Source organism: Phyllobates terribilis, unplaced genomic scaffold (genome assembly GCF_046119375.1).
Source record: "Phyllobates terribilis strain yellow unplaced genomic scaffold, ASM4611937v1 Scaffold_2__4_contigs__length_985480577, whole genome shotgun sequence".
NCBI classification, from domain to species: domain Eukaryota; kingdom Metazoa; phylum Chordata; class Amphibia; order Anura; family Dendrobatidae; genus Phyllobates; species Phyllobates terribilis.
In genome coordinates this window covers 682022827-682047287 of record NW_027362762.1, presented here as the reverse complement: position 1 = coordinate 682047287, position 24461 = coordinate 682022827, and the positions used below count along the sequence as shown (strand labels likewise).

The following is a 24461-nucleotide window of genomic DNA, read 5'->3' as shown; positions in this document are numbered from 1 at the left end:
ATGTTGTAGGTAGTGCAGCAAGAAGGCACTTATGTGTCTTGCGCATCTCGGAGCCCCAAAATTATTTTCCGGGCTAGATGCAGCTAAAAATTATTATTAATTTTAAATCTGGTGGAGCTTAGTATAAATGGCCTAATAGGATCAGTGCTGCACACTGCTACAAAGCCCAAATTATTTTCCAGCCAAGATACAGATAAACATGATTAGTAATTTTAAATCTGGTGGAGCTTATTATAGATGGCCTAATAGAATCAGTGCTGCACACTGCTACAAAGCCCAAATTATTTTCCAGCCAAGATACAGATAAACATGATTAGTAATTTGAAAGCTTAAAACGGTTGGTAGGGTGATTTTAACCAATCATCAAGCTTTTACTCTCCCCAGGATGACACAGGGGTAGAAAAGTCGTTTCGGATCCATGATTTGTTCATCTTTATGAACGTGAGTCTGTCTACATTATCAGTGGAGAGCCGCGTGCGCTTATCTGTCAGCACACCACCAGCAGCGCTGAACACACGTTCAGACAGGACGCTGGCTGCGGGGCATGACAAGATCTCCAAGGCGTAAGTGGCTAGCTCCGGCCATTTATCCAGATTGGAAGCCCAAAAAGAGCAAGGGTCCAGTGACACAGTCATGGCTTCAATGTTTACTTGGAGATACTCCTGTACCATAGTCTCTAGGCGTTGACTATGTGTCAGACTTCTTGTCTCCTGTGGCCTTGCAAAGGATGGGCTAAAAAAGTGGTGAAATTATTCCGCAAAATTGATGTTACCAGCAGATACTGTGGTTCTGTTACGGTTTGAGTGCTGAACACTTGACGGTCCCACGGTTGGCAAGTTGGAACTGTGAGATTCACTACGTGCACCACTGGTGTTTTGTGGAAAAGCACATGTAAGATTCTGCAACCGTCTCTGCTGATACTCCTGCATGCGTGCATCCCTTTCTATGGCAGGAATAATTTCTGCAAATTTACTTTTGTACCGGGGATCTAACAGTGTGGCAACCCAGTAGTCAGGATTATTTCTAATTCTCACAATTCGAGGGTCATGTTGCAGGTAGTGCAGCAAGAAGGCACTCATGTGTGTTGCGCATCCAGGAGCACCAAGTCCCTGTTGTGTTGGTGGCGAGGTAACAATCATGCTTCCTTCCTCTGTCCTCTCCCCCCAACCTCGCACAACAGAAATGTGATCAAGGTCTCCCTCATCTGATGAGTCTTCCATCAGTTCGTCCTCCACTTCTTCCTGGGCTCCTGCACCTTCCTCACTAGTTTGGCTGCTACCATGCGCCCTGGTAAAACCATCTCCCCCACCCTCACATGCCTGCCGCCTTGGTGCTGCCGACCGTCTGGACCTTGCAGATGTTAGCCCTTCCGCATACAACTCCTCCTCCTCTACTTCCTCCACCTCCTCTTGTGCCACCACCTGACTCCGAATTCTGTTTAACATGTGCTCCAGCATGTAAATCACCGGAATAGTCATGCTGATAATGGCATCATCAGCACTAAACATCTTCGTCGCCATTTCAAAACTGTGCAGAAGGGTGCATAGGTCTCTGATCTGAGACCACTCCTCCAGCGTGATTTGCCCCACCTCTGGATCTCGTTGGCCAAGGCTATACGTCAGAACGTATTGCACCAGGGCTTGTCGGTGCTGCCACAGTCGCTGCAACATGTGCAGAGTTGAATTCCACCGGGTAGGCACATCGCATTTTAGCCGGTGAAGTGGCAGGCCCAACGACTTCTGTAGAGATGTAAGTCGCTGAGCTGCGGGATGCGAACGGCGGAAGTGAGCACACAGCGACCGTGCCCTCTGCAGAAGGCCATCTAGTCTGGGATAGTGGGCTAAAAATTGCTGGACAACCAGGTTCAACACGTGAGCCATACAAGGCACGTGTGTGACATTGCCCCGGCGAAGGGCCGCACCCAGGTTTGCAGCATTGTCGCACACGGCCTTCCCTGGTTTCAGGTCCAGTGGAGACAACCATTCATGAAATTGGTTCTCCAGAGCTGACCACAACTCCTCAGCTGTGTGACTCACATTTCCCAGACATTTAAAAGTAAAAACCGCCTGATGACGTTGAGCCCTACTGCCAGCATAGTAAGGAGGTGTGCAGGATCCCTTCTGCGCAGTTAGAAAGCTTGTGGCATGACCAGACAGGCTTTGGGTGCAGGTGGAAGACCGAGAGGAGGTTGAGGAGGCAGAAGCAGTGGAGGAACTTTGACATAAAGAGGATTGACGCACAACTCGTGGGGACGGCAAGACTTGGACAGCAGCCCCTTGTCCTGCTGTCACCATAGTTACCCAGTGCCCAGTCAGCGACATGTAACGCCCCTGTCCATGCCTACTCGTCCAAGTGTCTGTGGTGAAATGCACCCTGTCACACACAGAGTTTCTCAAAGAAGCGGTGATGTTGTGTGCGACATGCTGGTGGAGCGCAGGCACACCTTTCTTTGAGAAGTAGTGCCGACTGGGCATCTGGTACTGGGGCACTGTGACGGACATAAGGTCTCGAAAATCCTCTGTGTCCACCAGGCGGAAAGGCAGCATTTCTGTAGCCAAGAGCTTGCAGATGGTGAAATTCAACCTCTTAGCTTTCTCATGGCTAGGAGGAAATGGTCTTTGACTTGTCCACATCTGAGGGACCGACGGCTGGCTATTGTGCTTAGACGGGGTTGATAAGGGTGTCCCCGGCAAACTGCCGGTCTGTGAGGAAGATGCAGGCGGACATGTTAGGTTGCCTTGATCCAAAGGTGGTGCTATCGATGTCGGACAGCGCTCAACACCAGCTGGTGTTACCACCTCCAAAGAAAATGATGACCTGCCAATCACGCTGGCTGTTGCGGGTAAAGAGGTGGCAGGTCTGCGCCCCAAAACAGGTGTGACTGCTGTCCCCCCAGTCACAGAGGATGAAGAGGCCGCGGATGCACAAGATATGGCAGACGGTGGTTGGCCCGGCCGGCTAGGCCGCATTGTAGCACACTGAGCTTCCCACTGCAACTTATGCTTCATGTCCATGTGCCGGTTCATGCATGAAGTACTCAAACTATGTATTTTTTGGCCTCTACTTAGCTTTTGCTGACAAATGTTACAGATAACACGAGTTGGGTCATCTTTATCGATCTGAAAAAATGCCCAGGCTATGCAAGGCTGGAGATTTGGGAGCTGTGAGGAAGCAAGTGCGATTGGGGTGACACCTTTGAGGACTGGAGTATTTGTGATGTTGAAGTTGATGTGGAGGAGAGCCCACTTAAAGGAGCATTTGATATCCGTTGAAGCACCTGCTGTTTTTGTGCCTCATCTGGAATTTGTAGCGATTGGCGTGGCCGTAAGAAAGGGATCTTATCACATTGTCCGCTAAAAGAAGTAGACATTTTAGTTTGGCTGGAAGATGGTCTTTCTTCTGCAGATGTTACTGTTGCTTTAACACCTACCCCACGGACACAACCTTTTTTCCCCTTCCCAATACGCCTATTCCCCTTTCCACCAGCAGCAGGCCTTTTTCCACTCATTTTGGTGGTTAACTAATTCACAACTCTGGAGTTGTTTGCACAAAAAAACAATGGATGGGAACCGAGCAGAGCTGAGTGGCCAAACTGTGGTATTAGGCCAAAACTATTGGCTGGGTTAGATGCAGAAAAAAATTATATTCGATTTGCAACCTGATGGAGGTCAGTATAGGTGGACTAATAGAACAAGTCCCACACACTGCTAGAAGGCCAAATATTTTTTCAGAGCTAGATACAGACAAAAAACTATTTTGAATTTGCAACCTGATGGAGGTCAGTATAGGTGGACTAATAGAACAAGTCCCACACACTGCTAGAAGGCCAAATATTTTTTCAGAGATAGATGCAGAAAAAAATTATATTCAGTTTGCAACCTGATGGAGGTCAGTATAGATGGACTAATAGAACAAGTCCCACACACAGCTAGAAGCCCAAATATTTTTCAGAGGTAGATGCAGATAAAAATTATTTTTAATTTGCAACCTGATGGAGGTCAGTATAGATGGACTAATAGAGAAAGTCCCACACACTGCTAGAAGGCCAAATATTTTTTCAGAGCTAGATGCAGAAAAAAATTATGTTCAGTTTGCAACCTGATGGAGGTCTGTATAGATGGATTAATAGAACAAGTCCCACACACAGCTAGAAGCCCAATATTTTTTCAGAGGTAGATGCCGAAAAAAAATTATTTTTACTTTGCAACCTGATGGAGGTCAGTATAGATGGATTAATAGAGAAAGTCCCACACACTGCTAGAAGGCCAAATATTTTTTCAGAGCTAGATGCAGAAAAAAATTATATTCAGTTTGCAACCTGATGGAGGTCAGTATAGATGGACTAATAGAACAAGTCCCACACACAGCTAGAAGCCCAAATCTTTTTTCAGAGGTAGATGCAGATAAAAATTATTTTTAATTTGCAACCTGATGGAGGTCAGTATAGATGGACTAATAGAGAAAGTCCCACACACTGCTAGAAGGCCAAATATTTTTTCAGAGCTAGATGCAGAAAAAAATTATATTCAGTTTGCAACCTGATGGAGGTCTGTATAGATGGATTAATAGAACAAGTCCCACACACAGCTAGAAGCCCAATATTTTTTCAGAGGAAGATACAGAAAAAAAAATATTTTTAATTTGCAACCTGATGGAGGTCAGTATAGATGGACTAATAGAGAAAGTCCCACACACTGCTAGAAGGCCAAATATTTTTTCAGAGCTAGATGCAGAAAAAAATTATATTCAGTTTGCAACCTGATGGAGGTCAGTATAGATGGACTAATAGAACAAGTCCCACACACTGCTAGAAGGCCAAATATTTTTTCAGAGGTAGATGCAGATGAAAATTATTTTTAATTTGCAACCTGATGGAGGTCAGTATAGATGGACTAATAGAGAAAGTCCCACACACTGCTAGAAGGCCAAATATTTTTTCAGAGCTAGATGCAGAAAAAAATTATATTCAGTTTGCAACCTGATGGAGGTCAGTATAGATGGACTAATAGAACAAGTCCCACACACTGCTAGAAGCCCAAATATTTTTTCAGAGCTAGATGCAGAAAAAAATTATATTCAATTTGCAACCTGATGGAGGTCAGTATAGATGGACTAATAGAATGATGCTATGCCCAAAAGATTTTACTTCACTATGTGCAGTAAAAAAATTGGTATTCTATACACAGGTGGTATATCTTGCAACACAGATAGGCTACTCCACTGACTAACACACTCTGCAATAGGCCAAAAAGGATTAGCTTTGCTAGATTCAGCCAAATGCTGTGAAAAAACCTTGCACAGCACTGGCACAGACCTGCCTGGCAAAAACTGATAGGAACTGATGTAACCTAGTCCTGAAAAGGACTGCAATTACAATTAGTCTTTACTCCCACAATCTATCTATTTAAGAGCACAGACCTGCCTGATAAAAGTCGTAGGAAATGCTGTAACCTAGTCCTTAAAAGGACTGCAATCACAACTATTCCCTACTCCCAAGCTATCTGTAGATTTGTGCGAAAATTGGCTTGAAATTAACAAGGTATAGCGCACACAGCAACAGCGGTGCCGTCTAACACGCAGCTGCAGCAGTGAGAAAATGGTGGCGACGGGGAAAATGGCTTGGTCTTATAGGGCAAGGACATGTGACATACACTGCCAATGACACATGCCCTTGCTTGTGTGAAAAACAGCAGTTCGCTCCGTGTGTGCGCTGCTGATAAGCTGACAGACTGCACCTCCCCACTGCAAATGCGGGAAAGAGAAAAAAAAATGGAGATCTTCATTATTCCTGCAGAGATCCATCCCCTGACCCTCCCCCCACCCCGCTGTACACTCAAACTGCGCATTAACATTAATTTTCATCATTACTGAGAAAAAATCCAGTTATGATTTTGGTGCACGAACAGTTATCGAACATAACCTCGAACAGCCAAATTTTTCTCAAATCGTTCGTGTTCGCCGAACGGCTCGAACACCGCCCAAAACAGCTCGAATTTGAGATTGGCGAACAGTTCGAGTAGAACAACGCTCATCTCTACCGGCGACACGGAGGTGGCACGGGCAGGAGCGGACTGAACGTGTCGGCTTCTCACTTTTTGGATTTTAGAAGGGCATGACATGCCTATATCTGTGTCTCCCCCTCCTTTTACTCCTCCACCTCTTTTCTTTTCGCATGACTATATGTACTTGTCACTTTTCCATGTGTTAGTTGTGCCTTCTGAGCAGTTTGTCAGCTTTTGGACAACTTTGAAGGTGTTTTCTATGTGTTTCTATGTGTTTTTGTTTGCCTGCCATTGGTTTTAACGGTTTTCGAAGGTGTTCGACGAACAGTTCGACGAACAGTTCGGCGAACACACGGGTGTTCGACGAACCGAACCGAACTCGAACACTACGGGGGTGGCTCAACACTAGTTACTAGATCATCCACCACCTCCTCCTCTTCCCCTTCCGCACCACGGTCCTCCTCCTCACTTCGTGGCAATTGTGTCTCGTCATCGTCCACCTCTTGTGACAAATTGCCAGCGTCGCCTTCCTGTGGCCTTGGCTGTTCAAATATTTGGCCATTGCTACATGGGATCTCCTCTTCCACCACTTCAAGCGGAGCAGGAGAGGGGCACAAATATGGAAATGGACCAGTGAACAGCTCTTCAGAGTGTCCAAGTGTGGGATCAGTTGCTGTCTGACGACACTCGGCATGGTGGGAAGAAGGAGCATCAGGGTGAGGAGGAGTATGCAGTTGAGACTCACGGCTACTAACACTTGACCGTGTGGAAGACAGACCGGAGGTGGTGGTGCCCAGGTGACTGGAAGTATTTTCTGCTATTCAATTAATAACCTGTTCACACTGATCAGTTCGCAATAGTGGTGCTGTTGTGATCTTCCCTAGTAATTCGGTCAAGAACTGGGAGCGAAAAGATGTGGCTGTTGGTTGTGGCACATTTTCACATTGGCCACGGCCCCGTCCTCTGCACGCACCATCACCAGAACGTTCAGTTCCACGTCCCTTGCCACGCACCTTGCCCATTGTAAATTAAGTAAAATAGCTTACACTCGCACTATCAATTGCAAAAGGGTAATAAAAAGGAGATTTGAACCGTGGAAGAGGAAAACCACAGTTCTATTTCTCTGGCTATACCAGACTCTTTTAAACAGATAAATTGGTGTCTGAACAGTCAGCAAGACACTGAAAATGTTTTTTTTATGGAAAAAAGACAAAAAAGTGGATAATACAGAGATTTGAACTGTGGAACTGCAAAACTACAGTTATAATTTCCTTGTGTATACCAGACTTGTTAAAATAGATATATTTGTGTCTGAATAGTCAGCGACACACTCAAACTGTTTTTTTTTATGGAAAAAAGGCAAGCAGGTTGATAACACCCAGATTTGAACCATGGAAGAGGAAAAACACAGTTCTAGTTCTCTGGCCTACACCAGACTCTTTTAAACAGATATATTTGTGTCTGAACACTCACAGACACACTCAATTTTTTTTTTGGGGGGGGGATACCATATGGTTAATAAGATGGGTATTTGTACAGTCTGACTGAGGAAAAAAAAACAAAAACAGGATTTAGATGAAAAAAAGGATTTTTCCTGGCCCCTGAGACCTGGGGATAAGTCTAGCAATTTGACCAGCAAGAGCACACAGGACTGTAATGCAGTGTTTGTTGGTATAACCACTGCGTTTCCTATACAGCCTGCCTGCCTGCCTGATATCTGGGATGGATATTAGTCCTGAGAAGGACTGTTTGTTTGATTTGGCAGGCTATAGAGACCCTACACTAACTTTTTCGCAGTATAAATCTCTCCCTAGCTCAGTAGCACTGACCCTACACTGTCTGATCCAGAGCGACTGTGTCCAAGATAGCAGCACATGGTTTTAAATGCTGTGCGGCCAGCCAATCACTGTAATGCCCACAAACAACATGGCTGCGGCATTACAGTGACTGGCTGGCAATCCCTGCATGTTCATTGGCTCTGTAAAGAGCCCCAAACGTGCAAGGCGGAGACCCGAGCTCCCGCCCGAGTAACCCGGAAATGCTCGGTGCTCGCCGAGCATCCCGAGTAGTGAGATGCTTGGGCGAGTACCGAGCAGTGTCGAGCTTGCTCGCTCAACACTATTTTTCGCCAATGCTGACCCCCCTCACTATGCCTCTACTTCATATTGAGCCCTCTCTTCACACTGTCCCCCTCACTCCTTACTGAGCCTCCTATTTACACTGTCCTTCTAATGCTGCTCCTTCTCCATTCTGATACCCATACTGCTCCTCCTTCATAAACAGCCTCCCATACTGCCCCATCTCCAGTCACAGACTCCCCATATTGATCCATCTGCACACTGAGTTCCCCCTATACTGCTCAATCTCCACACCAAATCCTCACATACCGCCCCAATTCCATACAGAGCCGCCCTCATTCTACCCAATCTCCATGCTAATCCCTCCATACTGTCTTATTTTCAAACAGTGACCCCCAACACTGACTCATCTCAATACTGAGCTCCCTATGCTGCCCCATCTCCATGCAAAGTCCCCCTACATTGCCTCATCTCCGCTCAAAGACCTCACCACTGACCGATCTCTATATAAAGCCCCCAATGCTGCCCAATCGCCATACTAAGCCCCCTATACTGACCCATCTGCATACAGTCCCAATATACTTCCCCATCTCCATAAAGAGCTCCCTATCCTGCCCCATCTCCATACAGAGTCCCACTATGCTGCCCCATCTTGATACAGAGCACCCTATACTGCCCCATCTCCATACAGACCCCTCCTATACTGCCTCATCTCCATACAGAACCCCAAATACTGCTCCATTTCCATACAGAACCCCCAATACTGCCCCATTTCCATACAGAGTCCCCACTATACTGCTTCATCTCCATACAGAACCCCCCACACTGCCCCATTTCCATACAGAATCCCTCTATACTGGCCCATCTCCATACAGAACCCCCTATACTGCCCCATTTCCATACAGAATCCCCCCTATACTGCCCCATCTCTATATAGAGCAGCCCTCTACTGTCACATCTTCATATTAAGGTCCTGTATACTTCCCCATCTCTATATAGAACACTTTGTGACAAAGTCACTGGCAGGATACTGGAAGGGAGATATGTTTCACTGAGGCTGTTAGCTTCAGTGATGTGAAACATGGAAGTTTTCTCCTGCATAGTAGGTGCAGAGAGGGTTAAGCAGCCATATTTAAAAGGGAATGTTTTATAGGTGAATACCCAGTAGTGGGGAGGGAGGTCATTCACCATATCTCCACCCCAGGGTGTGGTCTGGGGGCTTTAAATAGCCAGTCTTTTCACTCAGGTGGGGTTCAGTATCTGGAGGCCAGCTCCAGAGAGGGGAGCTTGTGTTTGTATCTTCTAAGCTGAACCGTGTGGTTTTTGCTAATACTGAGAGGCCGGACCCTGGCCTGTGCAAGGAATTTGCTGGACATTTTTCTTATTTTGCTTTTCCATTATGCCAGATGGGCTGTGTTTATTTTCATGAACTCTACATTGGTTGATGCTGCTTAATAAACCAACTGAAAACTGAAAGGTACAGTGTTTCGTTTCAACCTCCATGTGTAGCCGAGTGAGCAGATCTACCACAGGTGGTGTTAAAAGTGCGGGCAGCGTTCCCAGCGAACACGTGTGACAAGACCAGTTCTGACAATAGCAACAGCATCAACAAGACCAGTACTGACAGCAGCAGCAGAAGATTGAGTTGCTCGCTGAGGCAGTTCGTGGGAGGCCAGCAGCCCTTCCCCCAAGTCCAGGTAATGACTTGTACGTCCGGAAAGCGGTAAGACGAGCCATGCAAAAAATGACCCCAGGGGATAATATGGAGGCATTTTTGACTGTTTTTGAACGGGTAGCAGAACAAGAGAGACTGCCACCGGAGCAGTCGGCGGAGGTGCTGGCCCCCTATCTAAATGGCGAGCCGCAAAAGGCTTATTATGTCCTGGCATTACAAGATGCACAAGAGTATGCCAAATTAAAAACTGAAATTTTGGCACGCACCAGAGTGACTATGTCAGTCAGAGCCCAAAGGATCCACCACTGGGCGTATTGTGGTGACAAACCCCCTCGCTCCCAGATGTTCAACTTACTACATCTTGTGAAAAAGTGGCTGCAGCCGGAGTCCTCAACTCCAGCCCAGATGGTCGAGTGAGTTGTTATAGACAGATTTATCCAGTCCCTTCCTAGGTTGGTGCAGACCTGGGTTGCCCAGGGGGACCCCTGAAATGCAGACAACCTAGTTGGACTAGTAGAAAGGTACCAAGTGGTCGAGAGGTTCCTAAGGAAGCCGGGTGTAGTTGCATCCCCGTACTGGAGTACCCAGAAGGAGCCCGAATCTCAAAAGAGGGGTAGTAGAGCCACAACTGGGGGGAGTTTGAGATCCCAAGGGATCGCTGAGAGGTTGCCAAAAGTCGCTGGTAAGGTCTTGACCTGTTGGAGATGTCATGGGCTTGGACACATAGCCTCCTGTTGTCCTATGTCCTCCGAGCAGATGAACTGCAGCGTGGGGAGGTGCTGTTCGTATTATGCCCAGCTAGCCTGGCAGGCATGTCCCATAACAATCAATGAGATAATGGTGATGGGACTCTTGGACTCAGGGAGTTTGGTGACTCTGATAAGGGCCACACTCCCCCTCCAGTTGATCCATGGGAAAAACATGGGCGTCCGCTGTATATACGGGGACACCAAAGACTACCCTATTGCCACAGTGACTATAAAAACTAACTGCGGCTCTGTGTCCCATGGAGTGGGAGTAGTTAATGACCTTCTACATCCAGTGATAACAGGGCGGGATTTTAGCCTGTTCTGGGAATTATGGCAGAAAGCAGGCATACCATGTGACTCAGGAAGCAGTCGATCTCACCATGTTGAATGCCCAATGCAGACTGAGAGGGATGACTTCCCCCTGTGTGTCCTTGCTTGTGATGAGGACGGAACAGTGACCCAAGAGGCCAAGATTCCTGAGTTGGGAATTTTGGCACTGCTCAGATGCAGTATCCCACATTGAAAAATGCATTTGATAATGTGTCTGTGGTAAATGGGGTTGCTCAAGAGCCGGGGGCTGACACCATGTTCCCATATTTCACATTAAATGAGGAACTACTTTATCAGGTCACTAAACCAAGAGAGGAAGTGGTAGAGCAGTTGGTGGTACCGGGTCCCTATAGGCGTAGAGTGTAAGACCTGGCCCATTCTCATATCTTGGGTAGACATCTGGGAGTAGAGAAAACACGGGAGCGGGTCTTGCAGAGGTTCTACTGGCCTGGATGTCAAAGGGAGATTGTTAACTATTGCGGTCCTGCCCCACCTGTCAGCTAACTGCTCCCGTGTCCAACTTCCAAAGCCCTCTAGTGCCATTGCTTATTATAGAGGTCCCATTTGACTGGTGGACCATGAACCTTGTTGGGCACCTGGTCAAGTCTGCCAGGGGGCTCCAATACATCCTGGTAGTGTTGAACTATGCAACTCGGTATCCAGAGGCGATACCATTGAAAAACTCATCCGCCAGGAATATCGCCAGAGAGCTTGTGCATATTTTCTCCCGGACGGGCCTGCCAAAGGAGATCCTGATGGACCAGGAAACTCCTTTTATGTCTAAGGTGATGAGGGAGTTATGCAAAGCTCTCCAGATTACACAACTCCGGACGTCTGTATACCATCCGCAGATGGTAGAGAGATTCAACAAGACCTTGAAGTCTATGCTGAAGAAGGTCGTGGAGAAGGATGGGCGAGACTGGTATTGCCTATTGCCATACCCACTGTTCTTCATTAGGGAAGTTCTCCAGAGCTCTATGGGGTTCTCACCGTTTGAGCTGCTATACGGATGGCATCCTCGGGGACTTCGGAACATAGCAAAAGAGACCTGGGAAGCAGAGGTTACACCCCACCGGAGCGTCATCGAGCATGTGGCTCAAATGCAGGACCGGATCACGAGGATGATGCCAATTGTGAAGGAGAGCCTCCTACAGGCACAAGAAGCCCAATCGGGCTGCAAGGCAGAGACAATTCAGCCCTGGAGACTGGGTATTAGTGATAGTAACCATGGTCAAAAGTAAATTTCTGGCCAAGTGGCAAGGGCCGTACGAGGTGGTGTAGAAGCTAAGTGAAGTCAATTACAAAATCCACCAGCCAGGTAGAAGACAGCAGTACCAGATCTACTACATCAACTTGGTTAAGCCGTGGCGGGACAGGGAACGACTACGTGTCTGAGGGCCAATCCTGAAGCCAGGGTCGAGGATGTTATAGTGGCAGAGACACTATCACCGGCCCAAAAATAACAGTGCCGGGAATTGCTGCAGAGAAACTGAGACCTGTTCTCAGAGTTTCCCGGATGTACACAGGTTGTGGAGCATGAAATATTGACGGAACCGCATGTACGGGTGAACCAGAGGCCATATTGAATTCCTGAATCCCGCCGTGAGGTGATCTCCAAGGAGGTGCAGAGAATGTTGAGCCTAGACGTCATCAAAGAGTCTAAGAGCGGCTGGTCGAGCCCCATTGTTCTTGTACCAAAGCCAGACGGAGAATGGCGCTTCTCTAGCAATTTTAGAAAACTAAACGAAGTGTCTAAGTTTGACGCTTATCTAATGCCCCGGGTCGATGAACTTATTGAAAGGCTGGGGCCTGCCAGGTACACCACTACCCTGGAACTAACAAAGGGGTACTGGTAAATTCTTTTGTCACCAGGTGCCAAGGAGAAGACTGCCTTCTCTACACCCAACGGGTATTTTCAGTACACCAGGATGCCGTTCGGTCTGCAGGGAGCCCCAGCTACCTTCCAGAGGGCCATGGACCAGATCCTAACCTCGCACAAGAAGTATGCTGCGCTTACCTGGACGATATCGTGATCTTCAGCCCAGATTAGGGAAGTCACCTACAGAAGGTTCAGGCAGTACTGGACGAGCTGAGGAAAGCCGGCTTTATCATAAACCCGAAGAAGTGCGCTATGGGTAAAGAAGAGGTGAAGTACTTGGGCTATATTGTTGGAAGGGACGAAATAAAGCCGCAAGTAAAGAAGGTGGAAGCAATCCAAAGTTTTCCACAACCAGCCTGCAAAAAACTGGTTTGAGCGTTTCAAGGACTGGTGGGATACTATCAGCGGTTTATCCCGAATTTCGCCATGATAGCCACAACCCTGGACGACCTGCTTAAAGGGATGAAGACAGCAATGGCAAAATGGTCTGAGGAAGCGGAGGGAGTGTTCCAAGAATTGAAACTCTCCCTGTGTAAGCAGCCAGTCTTGATTGCTCTTGACTTGAATAAGGAGTTTGTGGTCCAGACAGACGCCTCGGAGGTCGGGTTAGGAGCCGTGTTGTCCCAAGAAGTGAACAAGGAGAAACATCCCATTCTGTATTTGAGCAGAAAACTCTCTGCCTGTGAGAAAAACTACGCCATCGTACAAAAAGAGTGTCTGGCCGTCAAGTGGGCAGTCGACATGCTGCGGTATTACCTTTTAAGCTGGAAGTTTAGGTTGGTGTCATGCACCATGCACCCTTTAGATGGATGAGGGAAAGGATGGGGAATAATGCCGAAGTTACTAGGTGGTTTCTATCGATTCAGGACTTTAGTTTTCATGTAGAGCACAGGCCCAGAAAACTACATGGTAATGCAGATGCCTTGTACATACTTGTTTAGCAAGTGAATGTGCCAAAACCCCCAGGTTTGGCCGGGGGGGGGGATATGTGACAAAGTCACTGGCAGAATACTGGAGGGGAAATATGTTTCACTGAGGCTGTTAGCTTCAGTGATGTGAAACATGGAAGTCTTCTCCTGCATAGTAGGTGCAGAGAGGGTTAAAAAAAACTGAAAATTTGAAGAGACAGTGTTCCATTTCTACCTCCAAGTGCAGCCGAGTGTGCAGATCTACCATACCTTTCATAGTGCCAAATTTCTATATAGAGACCCCTGTACTGCCCCATCTTCATACTAAACTGCATTATATTGCCATATCTCCATATGGAGCCCCTTATACTGCAGCATATTCATAAAGAACCAGCTGTACTATTGCATCCCCATACTGGACCCTTTCTTTATTAAGCCCTTCTGTGTATTATATGCCCATGTCTTCAGCTCTACAAGTGCTTACTATCTGCCAGCTGCTGCACCCACATTATTCAGTCCTCTGCGGCACTTTCATGAAGTCTGCAGCATGATGAGATGACCTGCATGTCGGGCAGGGAGAAGATCCTGAAAAGACGCGAATACAAATGAATGCCTGCAGAACATGCTCTGCCTTCCCTCACCCCCTGATGGCGAGTGGGCCCCCCATTTGTCCAGGCTCAGGCACTTGCCCAGGTGTGCTGGGTGGTGACGCTAGCCTTGTTAGGTAACCTTAAACTTTTGACACCACCCTTTTCATATCAAAGATAGGTTACCTATTGACACCTTCTGTTACAGGTCTTTACTTCATCAACTGGGTCAGACAGTTTGTAAAGTTGCAGGTCACCTGATTCTTCACAACAGCTCTCTCCCCTCCAACCCTTTATTCCCCACGCAGCTTTCTCCCTCCTGATCTTCCATTTCTTCTCCGGTGTTCTGACTGGTCTGTATCGTTAAAGGTCATGGGTTGGATAAGTGCTGGCTGGTGCCATATGCTCTTGAATGATCAATAGCAGTCAAATACCATAATTAATGTTCATCGAGCAGTGAAATACTCGAGTGCTCGGTACTCGAATTGAGCACATCTGATGCAACGAGGTGCTCGACTTGAGTAGCGAGAATAAAGGAAGTGAATGGCAAACTCGAGCATTTTTCCGGAGGACAGAAAAATCTCTCTATCATAATTCACTTACGGGGATCCGAGCACTCGAGCACCACACGATACTCGCCACTGCTCGCTACTGGATCGAACACCCTGATGCTCGAATGAGTACCGAGCACGCTCTCCCATCACTAACCATAACTCTTCACCGACCCAGATTCCAGAAAGACACTGATGGCTCAAGCTTAAGCGCTCTATCCCTGACCACTTCTGATGCTTGTGGGAAACTATTTCCAAAGATTGTCAATGACTTGAAGTCCATTGACTCTGCACTATTATCGTGACAGAGCCTTCCTAAGAATGTTGGTTTTATCATAATCATGAAATCTCTTCAGGCAGCCAATCACCTAACAAACAAGCAAAACACTTCATTAGATGAAAAGATCTTTTGAATTTCTCAAAAGATCATTGTTCTCAGCAGCACCTCATCCTGTATAAACAGTACCTGCACTCCCAAGAATAATTGCAGCCTATAAGCACTGAGCAATCCATTACAGATCATTCAGTGCGCATCTGAAGAGTAGTCTGCCTGTATAAACAGGCAATTAAATGAATACTAAGTAGTGATGAGCGAACGTGCTCGCCACTGCTCGGTACTCGCCCGTGCATCACTGTGCTCGACGAGCTCGGCGAGTATTTCTGGGTTGCTCGGGCAGGAACTCGGGTCCCCTCTCTGCATGTTTGGAGCTCTTTAGAGAGCCAGTGAACATGCAGGGATTGCCTGCCATGTACTGTAATGCCGTAGCCATGTTGGTTGTGGGCATTACAGTGATTGGCTGGCTGCACAGCATCATCAGGTGTATATAAGATCAGGCGCCGCCATGCTCGTCACAGTCTACTCCGGAATCAGAGTAGGGAGAGCTGCTACTGCGTCAGGGAGAGATTTGCTTCTTCATAGTTATTATAAGTATTCCACAACATATATATATCCAACTGAACTAACAGTCCTTCTGAGGACTAATCCAGCTTCATATATTCAGTGGTGATAGCAGGAATTAGGCAGGCAGTGTATGTTGCAGACTGCAGTGCATATAGTGAAAGAGGGTCCATTGAACGTTCCTGCTGCTGCTGCTGCTGTTCTTACAGATACTTGTAGACATAGCTCCAGATATCACGGGCCAGGGAAAAAAAATGATTTTATTTTAATCCTGGTTAATTGCTTAAAAAGGAATCCAGAGTACACCATTTTCTGCTCCATTTGCTTGTGCTCACTGCAGAATAAAGCCAGATCTGTTCCACATTTCAGCAATAAAAATCCAGGAATTTAAACTGAAATTGCAAAATATTGGCCTCCTTTTCCATTCTGTTGCAGTGTGTCAGTCATTCTATTCACATTAGGTGTCTGTGAAAGATAGTATTAGCAAATTACAGGCTTGCTATTTAAAACTGTGGTTCTCTGTCAGACATAACACCCATAAGAGTGTTCCAAAATCAGCCATTTCTTCCATTTTCATTCCGTTGCAGTGTGTCGATCAAGTTATTCACACTTGGTGTCTGTGAATTAGCAAATTGCAGGCCTGCTATTTAAAACCGTAGTTCTCTGTTAGACGTATCACATACTGTATAACTGCAGTTCAAATCCAGCCATTTGTAGTGAATGTGGAAAATATTGTCCTCCATTTATAGATTGTAGCAGTGTGTCAGTGTACACCATTTTACAGCTCCATTTGCTTGATCACATAATACAGCCAGATTTTTTTAGTTGTATGCATATTACTGTATTGTGGAAGCAGAGGAACTTTTTTCAATGATCAGAAGCACGTGATCCATATGACTGCCATAATAATGCAGAAATTTTGTGGAGCGTGCCAAATATTCCACTCCTTTTAAAGTCAGCCACCTGTGTTTTGTTGAACCAATTGACACTTGGTCGCTGACAAATACCATACTATTAGGCGACTGCCTGAAACCGTGGCCATCAGACGTTATCCCATATGACTGCCCTAATAATCCAGCAATTACTGTGAACGTGTCAAATATTACACTCCATTTAAAGTATCGCAGTTGTGGGTTCAAACCTATTTACAGTTGGCCGCTGACAAATAGCATATCTGTGGTGAACAATGTTGTCAGAGTATTATGCCACTTTTGCGGACTGACAAAAAAAAAAACATACAAAAAACAAGCTAACATGGAAAAAATGTTAAGAAACATTCTTTCCAGGGTAATAACTTGTATATAAGGCCAAATAAATAAAAAAAAATAAAGTTATGGACTGTGGAAAACATTTATGTGACCAGAATGAACACTCATGTGTAGATGGTGATAATACCACCTAGCAGCAGCACCTGTTCCTATTGAAAATTCATCTGACAGCGTTATCGATAGGGAATAGAGTAGATTTTAATTTTTTTTGAGCAGCATGCAGTATAAGGCAATAATACCTGGCTGGAAAGGTGTAATACGCTATCCATACTGCGATACCGCAGCCGTAAAAGAATTTCAGATAAGACAGTTAATATTCTAGAATATAGAATCTATTTAAATTGTCCTTCCCATTATTAAAGGAGTGTGTCTCCTACACTGTTATTGCATATGCAACTATTTCAAGGGCTGCCAAAAATTAGGACGCACTTCAATGCACATTTGAAGAGATGTAAAAAAAAAAAAAAAAAAAGCACAGTAGGATCTTTCTTTAGTATAAAAACCAGACTCGCCAATGTAACCTCAATGTAATCACATTGTTCAGCTCCTGCACCTCCTCCTCCGCTTCGGCCTCCATCTCCAAAATGACCACATCAGTCACAAGCTGGAAGCACTGCAGCACTGCCTTGGCCAAGAAGCAACAGGCTGTGCTGAAGATAATATGCTTAATGCTTAGGTGACAAACTGCCCAGCGCTGCAGAGTTGTTGAAAGCTGTAACACAGCAGCCTGATCTGTGACTCTCACCGGTGAACATACAGCCAGGCATGATCGTGTGTGACAGTGGGTGGAAACTGGTGGCGGAGAATTGCCAGCCGGAGTAGATACGGTTTCCCTCTATGACATTCCTTTCATATATATATATATATATATATATATTCAGAATATGTCTGTGGTGAAATACTACTCTCATGAGAAGCAGTGTCAGTGAAAAACATTGGGCCCACCAGAGGATTTGATTTTGAGGGCCCACCTTTCTCCCCTGCTCAAGAGCCCCATAGCAGCTGCAAAGTTTGGCTTTCATGAACTCTCCTGATGGAGAAACCAGGGCCCACCCGAGGATTCTCTGGTTCTCTGGTGGGCACAGCCAACCCTACCGAGAAGCAGCCCTGGCTAAGAAAAGTGTGTGGGAAGGTTCCTGTACACTCTATGGCTGCATTTTTACTGAGGGGAAACCCACACAAACACAGGGAGAACAAACAAAATCCTTGCAGATGTTGTTCTTGGTGGGATCTGAACCATGGACCCCAGCACTGCAAGGTTTCAGTGCTAATCACTGAGCCACTGTGCTGCCCTCTCTGTTCTCCCTCTGATATCTAACATGCTGGACAAATTTGCACCTACTGCCACTCAGTATCTTCTCTCCTTTGTGAGAAACTAATGTATTTGGGCAGCCACTCAGTCTGCCAAATAAAATTCCTGAGAAGGAAATTGTGGATGGCCTCGCTTCTGGTACTGGGTGCCAATACCAAACCACTGGAAATATTCCAGGCTGGTTGGAGCTAAGCTGATTCCTACAGAAAAGTACTAGCAGCAAGCTATGGAGATGGTGGCCTCTATAATCATCACGACCTCACCTCGGCACTATGAACTCTCCTGATGGAGAAGCCAGGGCTCACTGGAGGAGTCTCCCGTTCTCTGGTGGGTCTGACCAACCCTGCCGAGAAGTAGCCCTGGCTAAGAAAAGTGTGTGGGAAGGTTCCCGGACACTCTATGGCTGTATATTTTTTTTTTTACTGTGGACTGACTCCGTACCGTCCCTGGCCACATTCACCTGTCCACATGTTTGTGGTTAGGCAATCCTTCCCAGTAAGTGCACTGGGGTCGGCACGGGTAATTTTCTGGGACCAGCGCTTGTGGAAGGCGGAGATGATACCTGGAGAAATGGGGCTGGGGACCAAAAGGCAACATTTCAAGTGCAAGCAAGCAGTCCAGAAATGTAGCAGATTAGTATTGCGGCCTGTGGGTGGGTGGTTGGCTGCATACTTGCGCTTGCACTCCAAATAACACAAAGCTAATGAGATGGATGATCCAACCATCAGGAATAATTTGGTTGTTGCCTAGGAGATCAAGCACAATATTAACTATTAACCCAGTGACATGCGTCAGTGATATCTACCGTCCCTGGCCGCATTCACTTGTCCACATGTTTGTGGTTAGGTGGTCCGTCGCACTTAGGTGCAATGGAAAGGGCACGGGTAATTTTCTGGGACCCGCGCTTGTGGAAGGAGGAGAAGATACCGGGAGAAATAGTGGCAGCTGGGGACCGAGTATGGACACCTGGCCGCCATGAGGTTGTATGAAGCTTCAGTCTCCACAAGTCTAAAAGGCAACATATCAAGTGCAGGCAATCCAGAAATGTGGCAGTTTAGTATTGAGGCCTGTGGGTGGGTGGCTGGCTGCATACTCGCGCTTGCATTCCAAGAACTGTGGTAGGGATAACTGAACGCTGCAAAGGGACAAGGATGCGGACGGTGATGGTTGCAAGTCTGCAATGACAGGTGCAGGGCGAGAGGCATCCTCGCATGCAACATGGGCAGGGGATTGGCGTGCATGCATAACAGCAGAATAGGCAGTGGTGTCACCCGCAGACACTGTTTCTGGACCTTGGTGTTTGACCCAGTTTGTCAGGTGCTTTGCTGTCATGTGTCTGAGTATGCTGGTGGTGGTCAGGCTGGTAGTTTTGGTGCTCTTGCTGATGCTGGCCTGGCAGATGTTGCAAATGGCCTTTTTGGGGCTATCTAAACAGTGTTTAAAATAGAACCAGACTCGGGAAGACCTAACAGTTGTACTGGCAACTTCCGTCATGTTGGTGTTCCGGGGAACAGTTGCCCGCCTTGTGTCTGTGGCCAGCAAACTGCTTGTTCCTGCCTTTTCTGGTGCTACACCTCCCTCCCCCTGTGTGCTGCTGTCCTCGCTCTACATGTTCCTTTGCCAGATTGGGTTAGTGACTTCGTCATCCACCGCTTCGTTTTCCACTTCCGCTACCTGGTCCTCTTCCTGATTTTCTGTCCATTGTGTCTCATCATTATCCACCTCTTGCGACAGTATTTGCACTGTCTCACCATCACCTTCGGGTGACCATGGCTCCTCAAATCGCTACATGTGATTTTATGTTGCCCTGCTCGAAGCTGGCCAGTCGAGAGGCCCAGATTTATCGATGGAAAAGTGAACAGCTATTGGGGTAACCTTGGACTGTAATCTCTCCTTCAAACCACATATCCAAGCTCTTTCCACTTCCAAGCGGACTGAGCGAGAGGCCAGAATCTATAAATGGAAAGATGAACAAAACAGCTCTTTGAAGTGTCCAAGTGTGGGATCAGTTGTCTCAGGGCACTCGGAATGGTGAGAGGAAGGAGGATCAGGGTGAGGAAGATGCTGATTCCAAGTAAAAAAAATCTCCCGGATCCGCACATTCCTCAAACCACAAATCTACATAAACAATAGTGCACACGCTCATCATCTCCCTTCTCAAAGACTGCAACCTCCTACTCTGTGGCCTCCCTTCTAACACTCTCGCATTCCTCCAATCTATCCTAAACTCTGTTGCCCGACTAATCCACCTGTCTTCTCACTATTCCCTGGCCTCTTCTCTCTGTCAATCCATTCACTGGCTCCCCTTTACCCAGAGACTCCAGTTCAAAACCCTTAGCTTGGAATGCAAAGCCATCCACAACCTGTTTCCTCCATACATCTGTGACCTAGTCTACCGGTACTTACCTGCACGCAACCTCCGATCCTCACAAGATCTCCTTCTCTACTCCCCTTTTTGCTCCTCTTCCCACAATCGCATACAACATTTCTCCCGTGCATCCCCCCGTTCTCTGGAACTCTCTACCCCACCATTTCTGACTCTTGCCTACTGTTGAAACCTTTAAAAGGAAGCTGAAGACCTCCCTCTTGCAACATGCGTACAACCTGCAGTAACCGTCGCTCCACCATACCGCTGCAAGACCAGCTCTATCCTCATCTACTGTATCCTCACGCATGCCTTGTAGACTGAACCCTTGCAGGCTGGGTCCTCTCCTCTCCTGTACCAGTCGCTGTCACATTTTTGTTAAAGATTATTGTAATTGTTTTTGCGATGTCTACCCTTTTTCACCTGTAAAGTGCCATGGAATAAATGGCGATAAAGTAATAATAATAATGTGATCCAGACTCACATCTACTGAGACTGGACCATGTGGAATACAGGGTGGTGGTGGTGGCAAACTCAGAGATGCTTCCAGCCGTCTTCCCCATGCTGTTCCCATGTCACATACCACATGGCCAGATAAGGTTGTAAAATGTTAAAATGACAATTCCCGGTGAATGCATTTGTCTTGGTTGAAAGCAATGCAAAAGTGCAAAAACGCATCAAAAACGCTACGTGTGAACATAGCCCAAGATGTGGAGGAGCATTTTTGTTTTTGGTTATTTTGCCTTATATACTGTACAAGTTATTACCCTGGAAAGGATGTTCCTTAACATATTTCCCAGGAAAATCCATTTTGGTTTTGTTTTTGTATGTTTTATTGTTGGTCCATAAAAGTGGCGTAATAGCTCTGACAACGTTGACAGCAGTGACCTGGGAGTCAGAAATGCTCTCAGGGGTCTTCCCCATGCTGTCCCCATGTCATTTGAGCACTGTTCCCATTTATTTGGGCAATTATTAGGCCCTCTGCAGACCGCCGGGGGGAGCCGTCGGAAAAATGCTTGAGTTTCCCATAGACTTACATTGGGCTCGTTACTAGTGTTGAGCCACCCCCGTAGTGTTCGGGTTCGGTTCGGTTCGTCGAACACCGGGATGTTCGAGGAACTGTTCGTCGAACTGTTCGTCGAACACCTTAGAACACCGTCGAACACCGTTAAAACCAATGGCAGGCAAACAAAAACACATAGTAACACATAGAAAACACCTTCAAAGGTGTCCAAAAGCTGACAAACTGCTCAGAAGACGCTTTCTTTAAAAAAGCCGGCCGGCAATTCAGCAGCGGCATACACCGGTACCCGACAATTTAGACATGAAGGAATAGAGCATCACACATAGATTAGATAGATAGAAACATGTCAGTCACATATATATGAAGTACAGTGACAGTGTTGCTTACTGTACTTGTCATTTAGTGTAAAGGATTTATTAAAAAATATAATAGTGTTTTCGTGCACCGTCTCTTTAAAAAAGCCGGCCGGCAATTCAGCAGCGGTACCCGACAATTTATAACAGACAGAATAGAGCTTCACACATAGATTAGATAGATAGAAACATGTCAGTCACATATATATGAAGTACTGTGACAGTGTTGCTTACTGTACTTGTCATTTACTGCAAAGAATTTATTAAAAAAAATAATAGTGTTTTCATGCACCGTCTCTTTAAAAAAGCCGGCTGGCAATTCAGCATCTGTACCCGACAATTTAGAATAGAAGGAATAGAGAATCACACATAGATTAGATAGATAGAAACATGTCAGCCACATATATACGAAGTACAGTGACAGTGTTGCTTACTGTACTTGTCATTTAGTGTAAAGGATTTATTAAAAAATATAATAGTGTTTTCGTGCACCGTCTCTTTAAAAAAGCCGCCGGCAATTCAGCAGCGGTACCCGACAATTTATAACAGACAGAATAGAGCTTCACACATAGATTAGATAGATAGAAACATGTCAGTCATAGAATCATAGAATCATAGAATCATAGAATGGTAGAGTTGGAAGGGACCTCCTGGGTCATCTGGTCCAACCCCCTGCTCAAAGCAGGATTCACTAGATCATCTCAGACAGATGTCTGTCCAGCCTCTGTTTGAAGACGTCCATTGAAGGGGAACTCACCACCTCTCGTGGCAGCCTGTTCCACTCATTAATCACCCTAACTGTCAAAAAGTTTTTTCTAATATCTAATCTGTGTCTCCTCCCATTTAGTTTCATCCCATTGCTTCTAGTCTTTCCTTGTGCAAATGAGAATAAAGATGATCCTTCTACAATGTGACAGCCCTTGACATATTTGTAGACAGCTATTAAGTCTCCTCTCAGTCTTCTTTTTTGCAAGCTAAACATTCCCAAATCCTGCAACCGTTCCTCATAGGACATGGTTTGCAGACCAGTCACCATTCTGGTCGCTCTTCTCTGAACTTGCTCCAGTTTGTCTATGTCTTTTTTAAAATGTGGTGCCCAAAACTGTACACAGTATTCCAGATGAGGTCTGACCAAAGAGGAGTAAAGACCGATAATGACTTCACGTGATCTAGACTGTATGCTTCTGTTAATACATCCCAGAATTGTATTTGCCTTTTTTGCTGCTGCATCACACTGTTGACTCATGTTCAGTCTATGATCTATTAGTATACCTAAGTCTTTTTCACATGTACTGTTGCTCAGCTCTATTCCTCCCATTCTGTATATGCTTTTTTCATTTTTATTGCCCAGATGTAGTACTTTGCATTTTTCCCTGTTAAAAACCATTCTGTTGGTTGCTGCCCACTGCTCCAGTTTATTTAGGTCTTTTTGAATCCTCTCTCTCTCTTCTCTAGTATTAGCTATCCCTCCTAGCTTTGTGTCATCAGCAAATTTAATCAGTTTACCCTCAATTCCTTCATCTAAATCATTGATAAAGATGTTGAACAATACAGGTCCCAGGACGGAGCCCTGTGGTACCCCACTTGAGACATTCATCCAGCTGGATGTGAAGCCATTTACAACCACCCTTTGAGTCCGATCACTAAGCCAGTTATGAATCCACCTAACAGTTGCCTGGTCCATTGCATACTTGGTCATTTTTTCAATAAGGATGATGTGAGATACTTTGTCAAATGCTTTGCTGAAGTCAAGATATACTATATCTACAGCATTTCCCTGATCCACCCAGTCAGTGATTCTGTCATAGAAAGAAATTAAGTTAGTCTGACATGACTTGTTAGTTACAAACCCATGCTGACTCTGGTTAATCACTTCATTCTTATCCATGTACTTACATACATGTTGTTTAATAATTTGTTCAAAGATCTTTCCTGGTATAGAAGTCAGACTCACCGGCCTATAGTTCCCTGGGTCCACCTTCTTCCCCTTTTTGAAGATAGGAACAACATTTGCTCTTCTCCAGTCTTCTGGGACTTCTCCTGTTCTCCAAGAATTTTCAAAGATTATGGAGAGTGGTTCTAAAATTTCTTCTACAATCTCCTTCAGTACTCTGGGGTGTAATTCATCTGGACCTGGAGACTTGAACTCATTTATGTTAGCTAAATATTCCCTCACAATCTTTCTGTTTACTGATAACTTGGATTCCTCTATTCCTTTAAAAGGACAGTGAAGATCAGTTGATGTTACATTTTCTTTCTGAGAGAAAACAGATGCAAAATAGGAATTAAAAAGTTCGGCCTTCTCAACATCATCTCTTACCATTTCTCCATTTTCATCCTGTAAAAATCCTATAGCATCTTTGACTTTTCTTTTACTTTTGACATACCCCCAAAATCCTTTTTTATTGCTTTTGACATCTCTTGCAAGCCTTAATTCATTGTCAGCTTTAGCTAACCTGATACGTGCCCTGCAGGATCTGCA

The 24461-nt window shown here is 45.8% G+C and overlaps 1 protein-coding gene across 1 annotated transcript in view; it reads right to left on the bottom strand.

Moving 5' to 3' along the window:
* Positions 1–15098: 15098 nt before the first annotated feature.
* The window catches only part of LOC141247126 (uncharacterized), a 132553-nt gene continuing 123190 nt past the window's right edge, over positions 15099–24461 (bottom strand). Inside the window, exon 11 of the mRNA XM_073669190.1 lies at positions 15099–15127. Within this exon, the coding sequence (XP_073525291.1) occupies positions 15099–15127 (29 nt within the window). The remainder of the gene's footprint in view (positions 15128–24461) is intronic.